Here is a 15,055-nt window from a genome sequence, read left to right as displayed (position 1 = left end):
CAAAAATCCTGTTTGTTCCTAAGACAAATTCAAAACTATACCTATTGGGTTTGGTTATTACTGAAGGAAATTTATGCAATCATAAGCCCAAGATGCTAAATTGGCAAAAAGAAAACCAAGCAGGTAAGCAAATCTGACACACGTGGGACACACCCTCTCGGTATATAAAGGCCTGTCACTGTCCGTAGTCGCAGGTGCTCCCAGGGCTACAGAGCATCACCATGTCTGTTCGCTGCAGCTCAAGCAGGCAATTCTCTTCCTCCCGAAGTGGAGGAGGAGGAGGATCATGCAGAATTTCAAGCAGCAAAGGCTCCCTCGGTGGAGGATTTAGCTCTGGAGGGTGCGGTGGTGGCTCTTTCAGCCGTGGGATCACCACTGGAGGCTGCTATGGGGGTGGCTCATCTGGTGGCTTGGGAGGAGGAATGGGAGGAGGAATGGGAGGAGGAATGGGAGGAGGAATGGGAGGAGGCAGCTTTGGTGGAGTTTATGGAACCAGCAGCTGTGGTGGTGGGGGCTATGGAGGAGGCAGCTTTGGAGGTGGCAGCGTTGGAGGGGGTGGCTTTGGTGGGGGTAGCTATGGTGGGGGCAGCTTCGGTGGGGGCAGCTTTGGTGGAGGCAGCTTCGGAGGCGGCTTTGGAGGTGGCGGATATGGAGGAGGAGGAGATGGCGGCCTTCTCTCCGGAAATGAGAAAGTAACCATGCAGAATCTGAATGACCGCCTGGCTAGCTACTTGGATAAAGTTCGGGCTCTGGAAGAATCAAACCATGAGCTAGAAGGCAAAATCAAGGAATGGTATGAAAAGCATGGCAACGCAGGCCAGCGAGAGCCTCGTGACTACAGTAAATACTACCAAACCATCGAAGACCTTAAAAATCAGGTAAGAGGCATTTTAAAAATCCAACTTTAAGCCTATTTCTTATCCATGTGGTTTAGATACATGAAACTTGAATTAAGCACAATACAGTTGTGTGTGTTAGCCGTTACTTTCTTGCTTCCAAAAATAATTCAGTCTCATCAAAGACAAATATTTATGAAGATATGGCCATTGCCATCTTCATTCAACATGTGTGTTGTATGCCTTACAGAATGCAGACTACTGAGACTGTTTGAGGTTTTAATGAGTATATGATGACTCCATAGTTAAAATACACTAGATCTCTTAGAAATATGAACTGAATTGCTAAATGAAACAAAATATTATTCATATTTGTAACAAAAAAAATGACATGTGCACTACCAGCAGTATGAATTCTACAGTATGGATGTGGGATGTTCCTTATCTCCAAGGAATTTGTGAGCTGTACCTACTGCATGCCAGCTCAGGCTGTGTTCATTTAGAATATATAGTTATAACAAGCTAAACTAAATACAGGCATGAATCAGTGAAAAGTTGGCTGAAATACATGGCAATCAGTTGCAGGACACACTTACAGGAACATGTCCATGACATTCCAGTTAGTTTTCAGAAAGGGATGCTACAGAGATAAGAGTACAGAAACTCAAATTTAAGTATATGGTTAAGTTGACAGTACTTCCTATTTGAGAGAAAAAATTCCACCAAAATGAACATAAAAATGCAGTTCATCTATGCCACTATCAAAACCATACCTGCATCTAACTTACTCGCTTCTCCTTCCAGATCCTCACTCTAACAACCGACAACGCTAATGTCCTGCTTCAGATTGACAATGCCAGGCTGGCAGCTGACGACTTCAGGCTGAAGTAAGCTAAGTGAATGTGATTCAAAACTGCCACCACAAATATCTGAGTAGTTTTTAACAATGACTTTGAAAGCTGACAACAGCATTTACATTTTCCTGAATTCACTCAAATTGTCATTAACAACTCCGGCAATATTGAAAGAAGAAAATGCAGCTCAAAGTAACTGTTCAACTTCTTTGCAGTAAACCACTAATATCCCTGTGTGAATTCGTATATTATCAATGTGGCCATGGTGCTTTTTAAACAGTCACCTCTCTTAGGGAAATTGTATCAAGGATTTGTCTCATGCTTGTTTCAGGTATGAGAATGAAGTGGCCCTGCGCCAGAGCGTGGAAGCCGACATCAACGGCCTACGCAGAGTGCTGGATGAGCTGACCCTGACCAAAGCTGACCTGGAGATGCAGATCGAGAGCCTGACCGAAGAACTGGCCTACCTGAAGAAGAATCATGAAGAGGTATACCAAAAAGTCTTACTTCCCTTAGGTAAAAGGAGCTCATTGTAGTCACAGTGCAAATTAAATTTTACTGCTCCTCAAACAGGAAATGAAAGACCTTCAGAATGTGTCCACTGGTGATGTGAATGTGGAAATGAATGCTGCCCCAGGTGTTGACCTGACTCAACTTCTGAACAACATGAGAAGCCAATATGAACAACTTGCTGAACAAAACCGCAAGGATGCCGAAGCCTGGTTCAATGAAAAGGTAATGCCTCTTCCTTCATGGTGAAGCGGGTGGAGGTTTGTTTATCATTTCAGACTTTTTTCATCTTCTCCTCTGTTTTTAATATTCTAGAGCAAGGAACTGACTACAGAAATCGACAGTAACATTGAACAAGTGTCAAGCCATAAATCTGAGATCACTGAATTGAGACGCACTGTTCAAGGCCTGGAGATCGAACTACAGTCCCAACTATCCCTGGTATGTTGTTCACTCTCTTGTGAAATGACTTCAACTTTATCTTACAAAGTTTCATGCTCACATAAGAATATGCAGCACATGAGAAAATGCAGAACTGGGGTAAGACAGTAGAAATAGCACTGAAACTCTCAAGTACAGAAAAACATTATTGGCAGTGATCTGAAAGTGCTAAAATTGAACTGTCATTCAACATAAAGCTCAAGTTCTACTCATTTTCTTTATTCTTCTCTGCAATGACTTATTAAATTAGTAAGTAAGCTTCCCTGTATTCAACTGAATGAGATCATTAAGCCACATATTTCTCTCTTCTTTGCAGAAACAATCCCTGGAATCCACCTTGGCAGAAACGGAAGGTCGCTACTGTATGCAGCTCTCTCAGATTCAGGGCCAGATCTCCGCTCTGGAGGAACAACTGCAACAGATCCGTGCTGAAACCGAGTGCCAGAATGCCGAGTACCAACAGCTCCTGGACATCAAGATCAGACTGGAGAATGAAATTCAAACCTACCGCAGCCTGCTAGATGGAGAGGGAGGGTAAATTATATTTTTTAATCCTTTTATTCAGTATTTCAAATCCCAAGAGAATGGGCGTGAGAGGGGAAGGTGGATGACAGGAAAACCAGTCTCATTTCCCATGAATTTGTCCAAGAATGATTCTCAGGGTTGTGTTACATAAAATGTTTCTTGGGGGTGGTTGTATTTTTATTTTTGAACCCATCTGGCAGGAATTGTTTTTCCTCGAAACATTTTCCTGCTTATTTTCTAAAGTCACGATAAGCTGGAAAGCGGCCTGCCGTTTTCCAAAATTAAGAGTCAACCGAAAAAATGTGAACAGAGCATGACCTTACTCCCCGCAGCATCGGAGGCGGCTCCGCAGGCGGCTCCTACGGCGGCGGGCGCGGCGGCGGAAGTTCCGGCGGCGGAAGTTCCGGCGGTGGCTACGGCGGCGGGTCCGGCGGCGGCAGCTCCGGCGGTGGCTACGGGGGCAGCAGTTCCGGCGGCGGGGGTTCCGGCGGCGGCTACGGCGGCAGCAGTTCCGGCGGCGGCCAAAGGCCTTCCGGGTCGGAGAGCTCAAAGGGACCAAGGTCAGCAGAAACAAACTGGGGTAATCAGAACTAGTTTTAACTTTCTGAGCTGGTTTGGTTGCTTTTTAAGCACTAGAGCTGCTTTTTTTAAAATTGAAACCTCGCGTTTTGGGCGAACTGCATGCTTGACACCAACCCTGAAGGCACTTGGTGTGGTTTAAGTGCTGTCTTGGACACGGCTCGGTTTTTTAAAACAACATTTATTGTTGTTTTTAAGCGTATTTTTCTCTTAGAAGCTTTGGTTGCTAATTAGTAAGCCCCCTCTCCGCCCCGCCCCAAATTGCGTGGTCTATATTCTAATTCTGTGTCATTCCTTCCAGATACTGACAAAATCAGGGTAATCAAGACAATTATTGACGAGGTGGCACCTGATGGGAGAGTCCTTTCATCTGTGGTTGAATCAGAAACCAGGAAACACTACTATTAAGCCACAGCGACTGAAAACAGTCTCTCTTCTACGAAAGCCATTCGGTACAGAGATGCAGGGGAAAAATCTCCAAGGACGCACTTCAGTCTTAATGGTCTATGGAAATAGGTTCACTCCTCGAAAATAATTGATCTAAAGGTGTTTTGTGGTTTCTGTAGTTCTTCTTTTCACTTGACCAGAAAGTGATTTTAATGGATAAAAAGGAAAAAAACCTTTCTGTTCTCATTTACTAATGAATTTCAATAAACTTTCTTACTGCTGCAAACTATCCATTTGGTCGTAACTGTCCTTATTTAAATTAGGTAATAATTTTAACTTTGAAGATAGATTTATCCCAGAAATTCTCAAGACGGGGTTATTGTCATGATGATTTCTCAGTAATCTCACTGACTAAAAAAACACATGAGTCAACAATCTTATTCTTTCTTAAAAATACACAATATACTGAAAGCAGCCCTGGCTTTCAAATCATTTCAATCCTAGAAATTCTAAAATAACTCCATTAAGATCCAAAAAATTAATTGGAATTTTCACTTTCTGATCACTTCTCACATATACCTGCCCTTACATTCTTCTCAATACTGTTATCTACAGCTTGTGAGATAGCTCCCAACACAGTCTTGGAGTGAAATCCTATCACCCCAGCAAAGCTATCTGGTGTCTCTCACATGGACAGAAGAAGGACTGTCAACATGGTGTTGCCAATTTGACCAAAGAGTGACTTCCAGACCCCTGCCTTCTCCAGACTTGCCTAGTGAGCAGGACTAAAGACCTGGTACTTGTAAGGTCAACCCAATCCCATGCTTCAGTCAACAAAAACCCATTCTGTATTACTTAATACTCTACTGTACATGGAGTAGTGATAGCTAGAGTTACACTGTGCCCCTGCAACTACCTTGGGTTCCCTGATGGGTTCCTGCATTACCGTGTCCACCAAATAGCAGCCTTCCTCCATATTCTTCCTGATTTGAATTGCAGTTTTCCCCAGGACGTGAACCCTGATCCCCCTCCCCACACCCAGGACATTTGCTTGGGACCTGATGGATAAACCCTAATCTCTGTATCTCACATTGATGACTGATGCCCTATTCCTGTGTGCATGGACTTCTACAGTCAAGTTTTCATCATCTACCGGGCACCAACATTGTCATAGTTCAGACAATCTTGACTGCCGTTCACATGTCTTTCTGCATGTACCGGGCACTCTTCTTGGGGGCCACTCGTGTAAGGTTCATTGTTGAAGTCCCAACATGCCTCAATGTAAAGCCCTAAAAAACAGATATTACTGGGTAAGGACTCTGAGCTCTTACTGTGTACATACTGACTGCTATCCTTTAAAATGCTGATCTAGCAAAGAGAACCAAGCCCTGGGGATCTAGAGTATTGTTCAGAACCTGAGATGATCTTTCTCCTTTTCCTGGAGAAATTAGTGTTTTCTTTATCAATAACACTAATTTGAGACCAATACAAGTTGTTAATCAATATTAGTATTTATTATTAAGCTTTGTCTTTCTCCTCAATCTTCCCCCAGTCCCTCCAAGCCAGGTGGTCAACTAGTCAAAGTTCTTTATCTCATAGAGTGGTGACCCAAACTTTCATTCCTGAGAGTTCTGAATCACAGCGGTCCTATCTTCTTACCTTTTCAATTTGCTGATACCGCCAACAGTTATTTATGTCAAATTCTCTCTGATAAAGTACATTATGTCTAATAACTACTTTTTAATAGGTGTTAACTAAACTTATTGTGATAACCAATTCTCAAGTCATTATGCTGTGCATCTTAAACTTACTTGATACTGTTAATTATATCTCAAAAACAAAAGAGAACTAGTTTCTTTACCAGACTGTGAACAATAGTTTAACAAAGACAGTCTAAGTAAACAATGTGCTATTTTATTTTAACAAGTACATGGCGGGGGAGGAGGGTTAGTAAGAATAATGTTGACTGTGCAGGTCATTTTTCTACATAGATTTATCATGTAGCTATCAATCGAAAAAAATCCTGTACATGTCCTCACATATTCTTTAAGTTGTTACAGATCCTGCTATTTAAGCAGTCTCCAATGAGAGTAGCAAAGCCAATTTTTGACACTCATAGAAGATTTATGCAGACAGCAAAAAAAATTGTTTTCCCTCCAAAGATTTTGATAATTGCATTTTCCTGCCATAGGCCTTCAACTTTCTCTCCCACAAACTAGAAATTAATCACCATCCCTATCCCAAGATTATAAAATCACAACAACACAAATTGCACTATATAACTGTAAAATAAAGTGAATATATAGGAACAGAATAAATATGTAAACATAGTTTTGAACAGTAGCAATGTAGTAGTCTATGGGTAGATTTAAAATTATTTTATATCACTTATTAAAGTCCCAATTACGTACTTTCCGAGAATGACTGTTACACCAAATTCTGATAAACGCAATCTAGCCTGGAAACATGTTTGCAATTTAGTTCCTAATTTGAGGAGCAAGTTATCATTTTCTAACATGGATTGATATCCCTGCAAGAAAAGTTTTACTCACAATCATAACATAACTAAATCCTCCCATTTCAATTAATCAAACACTGTAAAACAAATAGTACTGGTGGTTAGTTCTTATCTTGTGCTATAAATTACTTCATTATGGTTTTCATAAATTTAATTACAATAACTGTACTTTATCAAATTAGAATAAATTTAAAAATGAAAAAAATATCAGGGTAATTTCATGATTTTAGATTATGTTAATGTTAAAAAGCAGCATGAAATTGGAAAACTCCTAGGTCATTACTCATTTCCAACTTACTAAGCAATATACTTTCATTCTACAAATAAATGAAAATATTCCTTCTATACACACACAAGTCCTAAACTGTGCTTTTAGGGCTTTAACATTTTGTCGGTGAAATTTCTGAACACTGATTAAATTGTCTAGCATATGTTGGAATTTTTTTCTTTCTGGTTGCTTTCAGTTTTCTACAGGACCCCTATTACAGCACAGTTCTGACAGACTTTATATTAATTGTTGTTCCAGTTAATTAAAACATGAATTTCAAAAAGACCTTAACTATAATTTTGGAGTTAAAACTTTCTCTAAACTTTGCAAATATTCCCTCAAATTAGTGCTGAAAAATAGATTTTAACTGTTGCCCAATGTTTTCAAATAGGTGAAAACGCAAAATGGAACATATGCTCATCTGAACTACACCCTTTTCAGTTTCAACACAGCAAAAATCCTGTTTGTTCCTAAGACAAATTCAAAACTATACCTATTGGGTTTGGTTATTACTGAAGGAAATTTATGCAATCATAAGCCCAAGATGCTAAATTGGCAAAAAGAAAACCAAGCAGGTAAGCAAATCTGACACACGTGGGACACACCCTCTCGGTATATAAAGGCCTGTCACTGTCCGTAGTCGCAGGTGCTCCCAGGGCTACAGAGCATCACCATGTCTGTTCGCTGCAGCTCAAGCAGGCAATTCTCTTCCTCCCGAAGTGGAGGAGGAGGAGGATCATGCAGAATTTCAAGCAGCAAAGGCTCCCTCGGTGGAGGATTTAGCTCTGGAGGGTGCGGTGGTGGCTCTTTCAGCCGTGGGATCACCACTGGAGGCTGCTATGGGGGTGGCTCATCTGGTGGCTTGGGAGGAGGAATGGGAGGAGGAATGGGAGGAGGAATGGGAGGAGGAATGGGAGGAGGCAGCTTTGGTGGAGTTTATGGAACCAGCAGCTGTGGTGGTGGGGGCTATGGAGGAGGCAGCTTTGGAGGTGGCAGCGTTGGAGGGGGTGGCTTTGGTGGGGGTAGCTATGGTGGGGGCAGCTTCGGTGGGGGCAGCTTTGGTGGAGGCAGCTTCGGAGGCGGCTTTGGAGGTGGCGGATATGGAGGAGGAGGAGATGGCGGCCTTCTCTCCGGAAATGAGAAAGTAACCATGCAGAATCTGAATGACCGCCTGGCTAGCTACTTGGATAAAGTTCGGGCTCTGGAAGAATCAAACCATGAGCTAGAAGGCAAAATCAAGGAATGGTATGAAAAGCATGGCAACGCAGGCCAGCGAGAGCCTCGTGACTACAGTAAATACTACCAAACCATCGAAGACCTTAAAAATCAGGTAAGAGGCATTTTAAAAATCCAACTTTAAGCCTATTTCTTATCCATGTGGTTTAGATACATGAAACTTGAATTAAGCACAATACAGTTGTGTGTGTTAGCCGTTACTTTCTTGCTTCCAAAAATAATTCAGTCTCATCAAAGACAAATATTTATGAAGATATGGCCATTGCCATCTTCATTCAACATGTGTGTTGTATGCCTTACAGAATGCAGACTACTGAGACTGTTTGAGGTTTTAATGAGTATATGATGACTCCATAGTTAAAATACACTAGATCTCTTAGAAATATGAACTGAATTGCTAAATGAAACAAAATATTATTCATATTTGTAACAAAAAAAATGACATGTGCACTACCAGCAGTATGAATTCTACAGTATGGATGTGGGATGTTCCTTATCTCCAAGGAATTTGTGAGCTGTACCTACTGCATGCCAGCTCAGGCTGTGTTCATTTAGAATATATAGTTATAACAAGCTAAACTAAATACAGGCATGAATCAGTGAAAAGTTGGCTGAAATACATGGCAATCAGTTGCAGGACACACTTACAGGAACATGTCCATGACATTCCAGTTAGTTTTCAGAAAGGGATGCTACAGAGATAAGAGTACAGAAACTCAAATTTAAGTATATGGTTAAGTTGACAGTACTTCCTATTTGAGAGAAAAAATTCCACCAAAATGAACATAAAAATGCAGTTCATCTATGCCACTATCAAAACCATACCTGCATCTAACTTACTCGCTTCTCCTTCCAGATCCTCACTCTAACAACCGACAACGCTAATGTCCTGCTTCAGATTGACAATGCCAGGCTGGCAGCTGACGACTTCAGGCTGAAGTAAGCTAAGTGAATGTGATTCAAAACTGCCACCACAAATATCTGAGTAGTTTTTAACAATGACTTTGAAAGCTGACAACAGCATTTACATTTTCCTGAATTCACTCAAATTGTCATTAACAACTCCGGCAATATTGAAAGAAGAAAATGCAGCTCAAAGTAACTGTTCAACTTCTTTGCAGTAAACCACTAATATCCCTGTGTGAATTCGTATATTATCAATGTGGCCATGGTGCTTTTTAAACAGTCACCTCTCTTAGGGAAATTGTATCAAGGATTTGTCTCATGCTTGTTTCAGGTATGAGAATGAAGTGGCCCTGCGCCAGAGCGTGGAAGCCGACATCAACGGCCTACGCAGAGTGCTGGATGAGCTGACCCTGACCAAAGCTGACCTGGAGATGCAGATCGAGAGCTTGACCGAAGAACTGGCCTACCTGAAGAAGAATCATGAAGAGGTATACCAAAAAGTCTTACTTCCCTTAGGTAAAAGGAGCTCATTGTAGTCACAGTGCAAATTAAATTTTACTGCTCCTCAAACAGGAAATGAAAGACCTTCAGAATGTGTCCACTGGTGATGTGAATGTGGAAATGAATGCTGCCCCAGGTGTTGACCTGACTCAACTTCTGAACAACATGAGAAGCCAATATGAACAACTTGCTGAACAAAACCGCAAGGATGCCGAAGCCTGGTTCAATGAAAAGGTAATGCCTCTTCCTTCATGGTGAAGCGGGTGGAGGTTTGTTTATCATTTCAGACTTTTTTCATCTTCTCCTCTGTTTTTAATATTCTAGAGCAAGGAACTGACTACAGAAATCGACAGTAACATTGAACAAGTGTCAAGCCATAAATCTGAGATCACTGAATTGAGACGCACTGTTCAAGGCCTGGAGATCGAACTACAGTCCCAATTATCCCTGGTATGTTGTTCACTCTCTTGTGAAATGACTTCAACTTTATCTTACAAAGTTTCATGCTCACATAAGAATATGCAGCACATGAGAAAATGCAGAACTGGGGTAAGACAGTAGAAATAGCACTGAAACTCTCAAGTACAGAAAAACATTGGCAGTGATCTGAAAGTGCTAAAATTGAACTGTCATTCAACATAAAGCTCAAGTTCTACTCATTTTCTTTATTCTTCTCTGCAATGACTTATTAAATTAGTAAGTAAGCTTCCCTGTATTCAACTGAATGAGATCATTAAGCCACATATTTCTCTCTTCTTTGCAGAAACAATCCCTGGAATCCACCTTGGCAGAAACGGAAGGTCGCTACTGTATGCAGCTCTCTCAGATTCAGGGCCAGATCTCCGCTCTGGAGGAACAACTGCAACAGATCCGTGCTGAAACCGAGTGCCAGAATGCCGAGTACCAACAGCTCCTGGACATCAAGATCAGACTGGAGAATGAAATTCAAACCTACCGCAGCCTGCTAGATGGAGAGGGAGGGTAAATTATATTTTTTAATCCTTTTATTCAGTATTTCAAATCCCAAGAGAATGGGCGTGAGAGGGGAAGGTGGATGACAGGAAAACCAGTCTCATTTCCCATGAATTTGTCCAAGAATGATTCTCAGGGTTGTGTTACATAAAATGTTTCTTGGGGGTGGTTGTATTTTTATTTTTGAACCCATCTGGCAGGAATTGTTTTTCCTCGAAACATTTTCCTGCTTATTTTCTAAAGTCACGATAAGCTGGAAAGCGGCCTGCCGTTTTCCAAAATTAAGAGTTAACCGAAAAAATGTGCACAGAGCATGACCTTACTCCCCGCAGCATCGGAGGCGGCTCCGCAAGCGGCTCCTACGGCGGCGGGCGCGGCGGCGGAAGTTCCGGCGGCGGAAGTTCCGGCGGTGGCTACGGCGGCGGGTCCGGCGGCGGCAGCTCCGGCGGTGGCTACGGGGGCAGCAGTTCCGGCGGCGGGGGTTCCGGCGGCGGCTACGGCGGCAGCAGTTCCGGCGGCGGCCAAAGGCCTTCCGGGTCGGAGAGCTCAAAGGGACCAAGGTCAGCAGAAACAAACTGGGGTAATCAGAACTAGTTTTAACTTTCTGAGCTGGTTTGGTTGCTTTTTAAGCACTAGAGCTGCTTTTTTTAAAATTGAAACCTTGCGTTTTGGGCGAACTGTATGCTTGACACCAACCCTGAAGGCACTTGGTGTGGTTTAAGTGCTGTCTTGGACACGGCTCGGTTTTTTAAAACAACATTTATTGTTGTTTTTAAGCGTATTTTTCTCTTAGAAGCTTTGGTTGCTAATTAGTAAGCCCCCTCTCCGCCCCGCCCCAAATTGCGTGGTCTGTATTCTAATTCTGTGTCATTCCTTCCAGATACTGACAAAATCAGGGTAATCAAGACAATTATTGACGAGGTGGCACCTGATGGGAGAGTCCTTTCATCTGTGGTTGAATCAGAAACCAGGAAACACTACTATTAAGCCACAACGACTGAAAAGAGTCTCTCTTCTACAAAAGCCATTCGGTACAGAGATGCAGGGGAAAAATCTCCAAGGACGCACTTCAGTCTTAATGGTCTATGGAAATAGGTTCACTCCTCGAAAATAATTGATCTAAAGGTGTTTTGTGGTTTCTGTAGTTCTTCTTTTCACTTGACCAGAAAGTGATTTTAATGGATAAAAAGGAAAAAAACCTTTCTGTTCTCATTTACTAATGTATTTCAATAAACTTTCTTACTGCTGCAAACTATCCATTTGGTTGTAACTGTCTTTATTTAAATTAGGTAATAATTTTAACCTTGAAGATTATAGTATTTGAAGATAGATTTATCCCAGAAATTCTCAAGATGGGGTTATTGTCATGATGATTTCTCAGTAATCTCACTGACTAAAAAAACACATGAGTCAACAATCTTATTCTTTCTTAAAAATACACAATATACTGAAAGCAGCCCTGGCTTTCAAATCATTTCAATCCTAGAAATTCTAAAATAACTCCATTAGATCCAAAAAATTAATTGGAACTTTCACACTTTCTGATCACTTCTCACATTTACCTGCCCTTACATTCTTCTCAATACTGTTATCTACAGCTTGTGAGATAGCTCCCAACACAGTCTTGGAGTGAAATCATATCACCCCAGCAAAGCTATCTGGTGTGTCTCTCAGATGGACAGAAGAAGCACTGTCAACATGGTGTTGCCAATTTGACCAAAGAGTGACTTCCAGGCCCCTGCCTTCTCCAGACTTGCCTAGTGAACAGGACTAAAGACCTGGTACTTGTAAGGTCAACCCAATCCTATCCCTCCGTCAACAAAAACCCATTCTGTGTTACTTAGTACTCTACTATACATGGAGTAGTGATAGCTGGAGTTACACTGTGCCCCTGCAACTACCTTGGGTTCCCTGATGGGTTCCTGCATTTCTGTGTCCACCAAATAGCAGCCTTCCTCCATATTTTTCCTGATTTGAATTGCAGTTTTCCCCAGGACGTGAACCCTGATCCCCCTCCCCACCCCCAGGACATTTGCTTGGGACCTGATGGATAAACCCTAATCTCTGTAACTCACATTGATGACTGACGCCCTATTCCTGTGTGCATGGACTTCTACAGTCAAGTTTTCATCTACCTGGCACCAACATTGTCATAGTTCAGACAATCTTGACTGTAGTTCACATGTTTTTCTGCATGTACCGGGCACTCCTCCTGGGGGCCACTTTTGTAAGGTTCATTGTTGAAGTCCCAACATGCTTCAATGTAAAGCCCTAAAAAACAGATGTTGCTGGGTAAGGACTCTGAGCTCCTACTGTGTACATACTGACTGCTATCCTTTAAAATGCTGATCTAGCAAAGTGAACCAAGCCCTGGAGTTCTAGAGTATTGTTCAGAACCTGAGATGATCTTTCTCCTTTTCCTGGAGAAATTAGTGTTTTCTTTATCAATATCACTAATTTGAGACCAATACAAGTTGTTAATCAATATTAGTATTTATTATTAAGCTTTGTCTTTCTCCTCAATCTTCCCCCAGTTCCTCCAAGCCAGGTGGTCAACTAGTCAAAGTTCTTTATCTCATAGAGTGGTGACCCAAACTTTCATTCCTGAGAGTTCTGAATCACAGCGGTCCTATCTTCTTACCTTTTCAATTTGCTGATACCGCCAACAGTTATTTATGTCAAATTCTCTCTGATAAAGTACATTATGTCTAATAACTACTTTTTTAATAGATGTTAACTAAACTTATTGTGATAACCAATTCTCAAATCATTATGCTGTGCATCTTATACTCACTTGATACTGTTAATTGTATCTCAAAAAAAAAAAAAAGAGAACTAGTTTCTTTACCAGACTGTGAACAATAGTTTAATAAAGACAGTCTAAGTAAACAATGTGCTGTTTTATTTTAACAAGTACATGGGGGGGATTAGTAAGAATATTGTCGACTGTGCAGGTCATTTTTCTATATAGATTTATCATGTAGCTATCTATCAGAAAAAATCCTGTACATGTCCTCACATATTCTTAAGTTGTTACAGATCCTGCTATTTAAGCAGTGTCCAATGAGACTAGCAAAGCCAATTTTTGACACTCATAGAAGATTTATGCAGAACAGCAAAAAAAATTGTTTTCCCTCCAAAGATTTTGCATAATTGCATTTTCCTGCCATAGGCCTTAATATTTTGCACCCTGACCTTAATGTTTATGGTGGCTAAAGAGTTTGCTTGGGGGCCTCCCCTGGTGGCACAGCAGTTGAGTGCTCGGCTGCGAAGCTGCCTGCAGCCTCTGCAGTGCCGGTTCGATCCCGGCCGCCGGACGAAGGTCCTACATGGCTGCAGACCTCTCCTGCCGCCCCTGCTGCTCCCCTCGGCAGTGTACTTCATCACTCTGTCTGTTCTGCTCCCCACTCTGGCTCTGGTGAATTCTCTCACCTTCCTGCGCTTCTGAGTGTACCCAGTGCTTGTATAAATAAAATAAAAATATTTTTAAAAAAAAAAGTGTTTGCTTGGTTGGGTATGAAAAAGTAACCTTTTTATGGTCTGATTTTAGGGGATATAGCTTGAGTAATGTTAATTACATAAGCTTCAGCATCTAGATTGCACCTTGAGAATGGGGGTTGGGGAAAGATTTCATTTGTGGGTAAGCATGCATTTCAAAGTTACTAGTTCCTGGACTTCATATCTTGGCACTGGCATTTACAAATCTGGTAACTTGTGGACAAGTAACTTCAACCCTCTGAGTCTCGGCTTCCTTATGTATTCAATAGGGATAATAACTACCTCTTATGAGATTAGTGTGAGGTTAATGTCTGTAAAGCTCTTAGAAAAATACCTGCCCTGTAGAGTCAGTACCGGAGAGACAACATTCTGTTCATCTTCAAAGAAATATACTTATTAAGGTCTCCTTGGTGACATAGGGTTTAAGCCTCAGCACTACGAAGCTATCAGCAGCCACTGTAGCATGAGTTTGAACCCTGGCCAGGGAGCTGACCCATATGGCACAGCAGACCTCTCCTGTCTTGCCTGCTGTTCCCCTCAGCAGTGTATTTCAGTAGATCCACCTGTTCTGATCCCCACTCTGTCTCTGGTGAATCCTCACCACCCCCCACACCTCTGGCCTAGACCCCAGTTCTTATATGCATAAATAAATAAAAAGAAATCTTTTTTAAAAAAAAAAAAGAAATATTAGCTAGAAAAACTAGTTTTTCCAGAGATTGACGTGAGCATCACAATAAGTTGTTGATTAGGTAATCATCAGTGTGCGGCCCCAGGGGTGGAGAACAAGGTCAAGTTGCTATCCTAGGACTGAAAAACTAAATTCCAGACAGTATGAATATGGTGAGAATGTGTCACAAAGGACTGAGACTAATCTAGTCCTGTGAACCTGCGTCCCAATATTATATACAAGAGGGATGTAGGAGTTATTGGAAGGACCAGCCGTTGCCCCCAAAGAACTGAGGTATTTGACTGCCCTTAAAAGCTGCAGGTGTGCCATAATGCAAACTGTCTAAAATGTGTCCAC

The 15,055-nt window shown here is 41.7% G+C and overlaps 2 protein-coding genes across 2 annotated transcripts; both read left to right on the top strand.

The window, feature by feature from the left end:
- Positions 1-205: 205 nt before the first annotated feature.
- Positions 206-4,711, top strand: LOC119230569 (keratin, type I cytoskeletal 10-like). The gene is made up of 8 exons (XM_037491824.2): positions 206-878; positions 1,641-1,723; positions 2,022-2,178; positions 2,264-2,425; positions 2,516-2,641; positions 2,958-3,175; positions 3,499-3,746; positions 4,047-4,711. Exons 1-8 carry the CDS (start codon positions 222-224, stop codon positions 4,151-4,153), a joined length of 1,758 nt encoding a protein of 585 aa, XP_037347721.1. The 5' UTR covers positions 206-221; the 3' UTR covers positions 4,154-4,711.
- A 2,864-nt stretch (positions 4,712-7,575) lies between these two features.
- LOC119230571 (keratin, type I cytoskeletal 10-like) lies at positions 7,576-11,780 on the top strand. The gene is made up of 8 exons (XM_037491826.2): positions 7,576-8,248; positions 9,011-9,093; positions 9,392-9,548; positions 9,634-9,795; positions 9,886-10,011; positions 10,325-10,542; positions 10,866-11,113; positions 11,414-11,780. The coding sequence occupies exons 1-8, from the start codon at positions 7,592-7,594 to the stop codon at positions 11,518-11,520; spliced, it is 1,758 nt and encodes a 585-aa protein (XP_037347723.1). The 5' UTR covers positions 7,576-7,591; the 3' UTR covers positions 11,521-11,780.
- The last annotated feature ends 3,275 nt before the right edge of the window (positions 11,781-15,055 follow it).

The sequence above is a fragment of the Talpa occidentalis genome, unplaced genomic scaffold (assembly GCF_014898055.3).
Source record: "Talpa occidentalis isolate TD23 unplaced genomic scaffold, MPIMG_talOcc4v2.1 talOcc4.7, whole genome shotgun sequence".
NCBI classification, from domain to species: Eukaryota; Metazoa; Chordata; class Mammalia; order Eulipotyphla; family Talpidae; genus Talpa; species Talpa occidentalis.
The sequence above is the reverse complement of the archived record's forward strand: the minus strand, read 5'-3'. Positions and strand labels throughout refer to the sequence as shown.

Excerpts from the sequence above, each read along its gene's own strand:
- LOC119230569 (XM_037491824.2), top strand. The coding sequence starts at position 222 with ATGTCTGTTCGCTGCAGCTCAAGCAGGCAATTCTCTTCCTCCCGAAGT. Across the intron at positions 1,724-2,021 it reads GCTGACGACTTCAGGCTGAA|GTATGAGAATGAAGTGGCCC; the intron begins GTAAGCTAAGTG and ends TGCTTGTTTCAG. Across the intron at positions 2,642-2,957 it reads TACAGTCCCAACTATCCCTG|AAACAATCCCTGGAATCCAC; the intron begins GTATGTTGTTCA and ends TCTTCTTTGCAG.
- LOC119230571 (XM_037491826.2), top strand. The coding sequence starts at position 7,592 with ATGTCTGTTCGCTGCAGCTCAAGCAGGCAATTCTCTTCCTCCCGAAGT. Across the intron at positions 9,549-9,633 it reads TGAAGAAGAATCATGAAGAG|GAAATGAAAGACCTTCAGAA; the intron begins GTATACCAAAAA and ends CTCCTCAAACAG. Across the intron at positions 10,012-10,324 it reads TACAGTCCCAATTATCCCTG|AAACAATCCCTGGAATCCAC; the intron begins GTATGTTGTTCA and ends TCTTCTTTGCAG.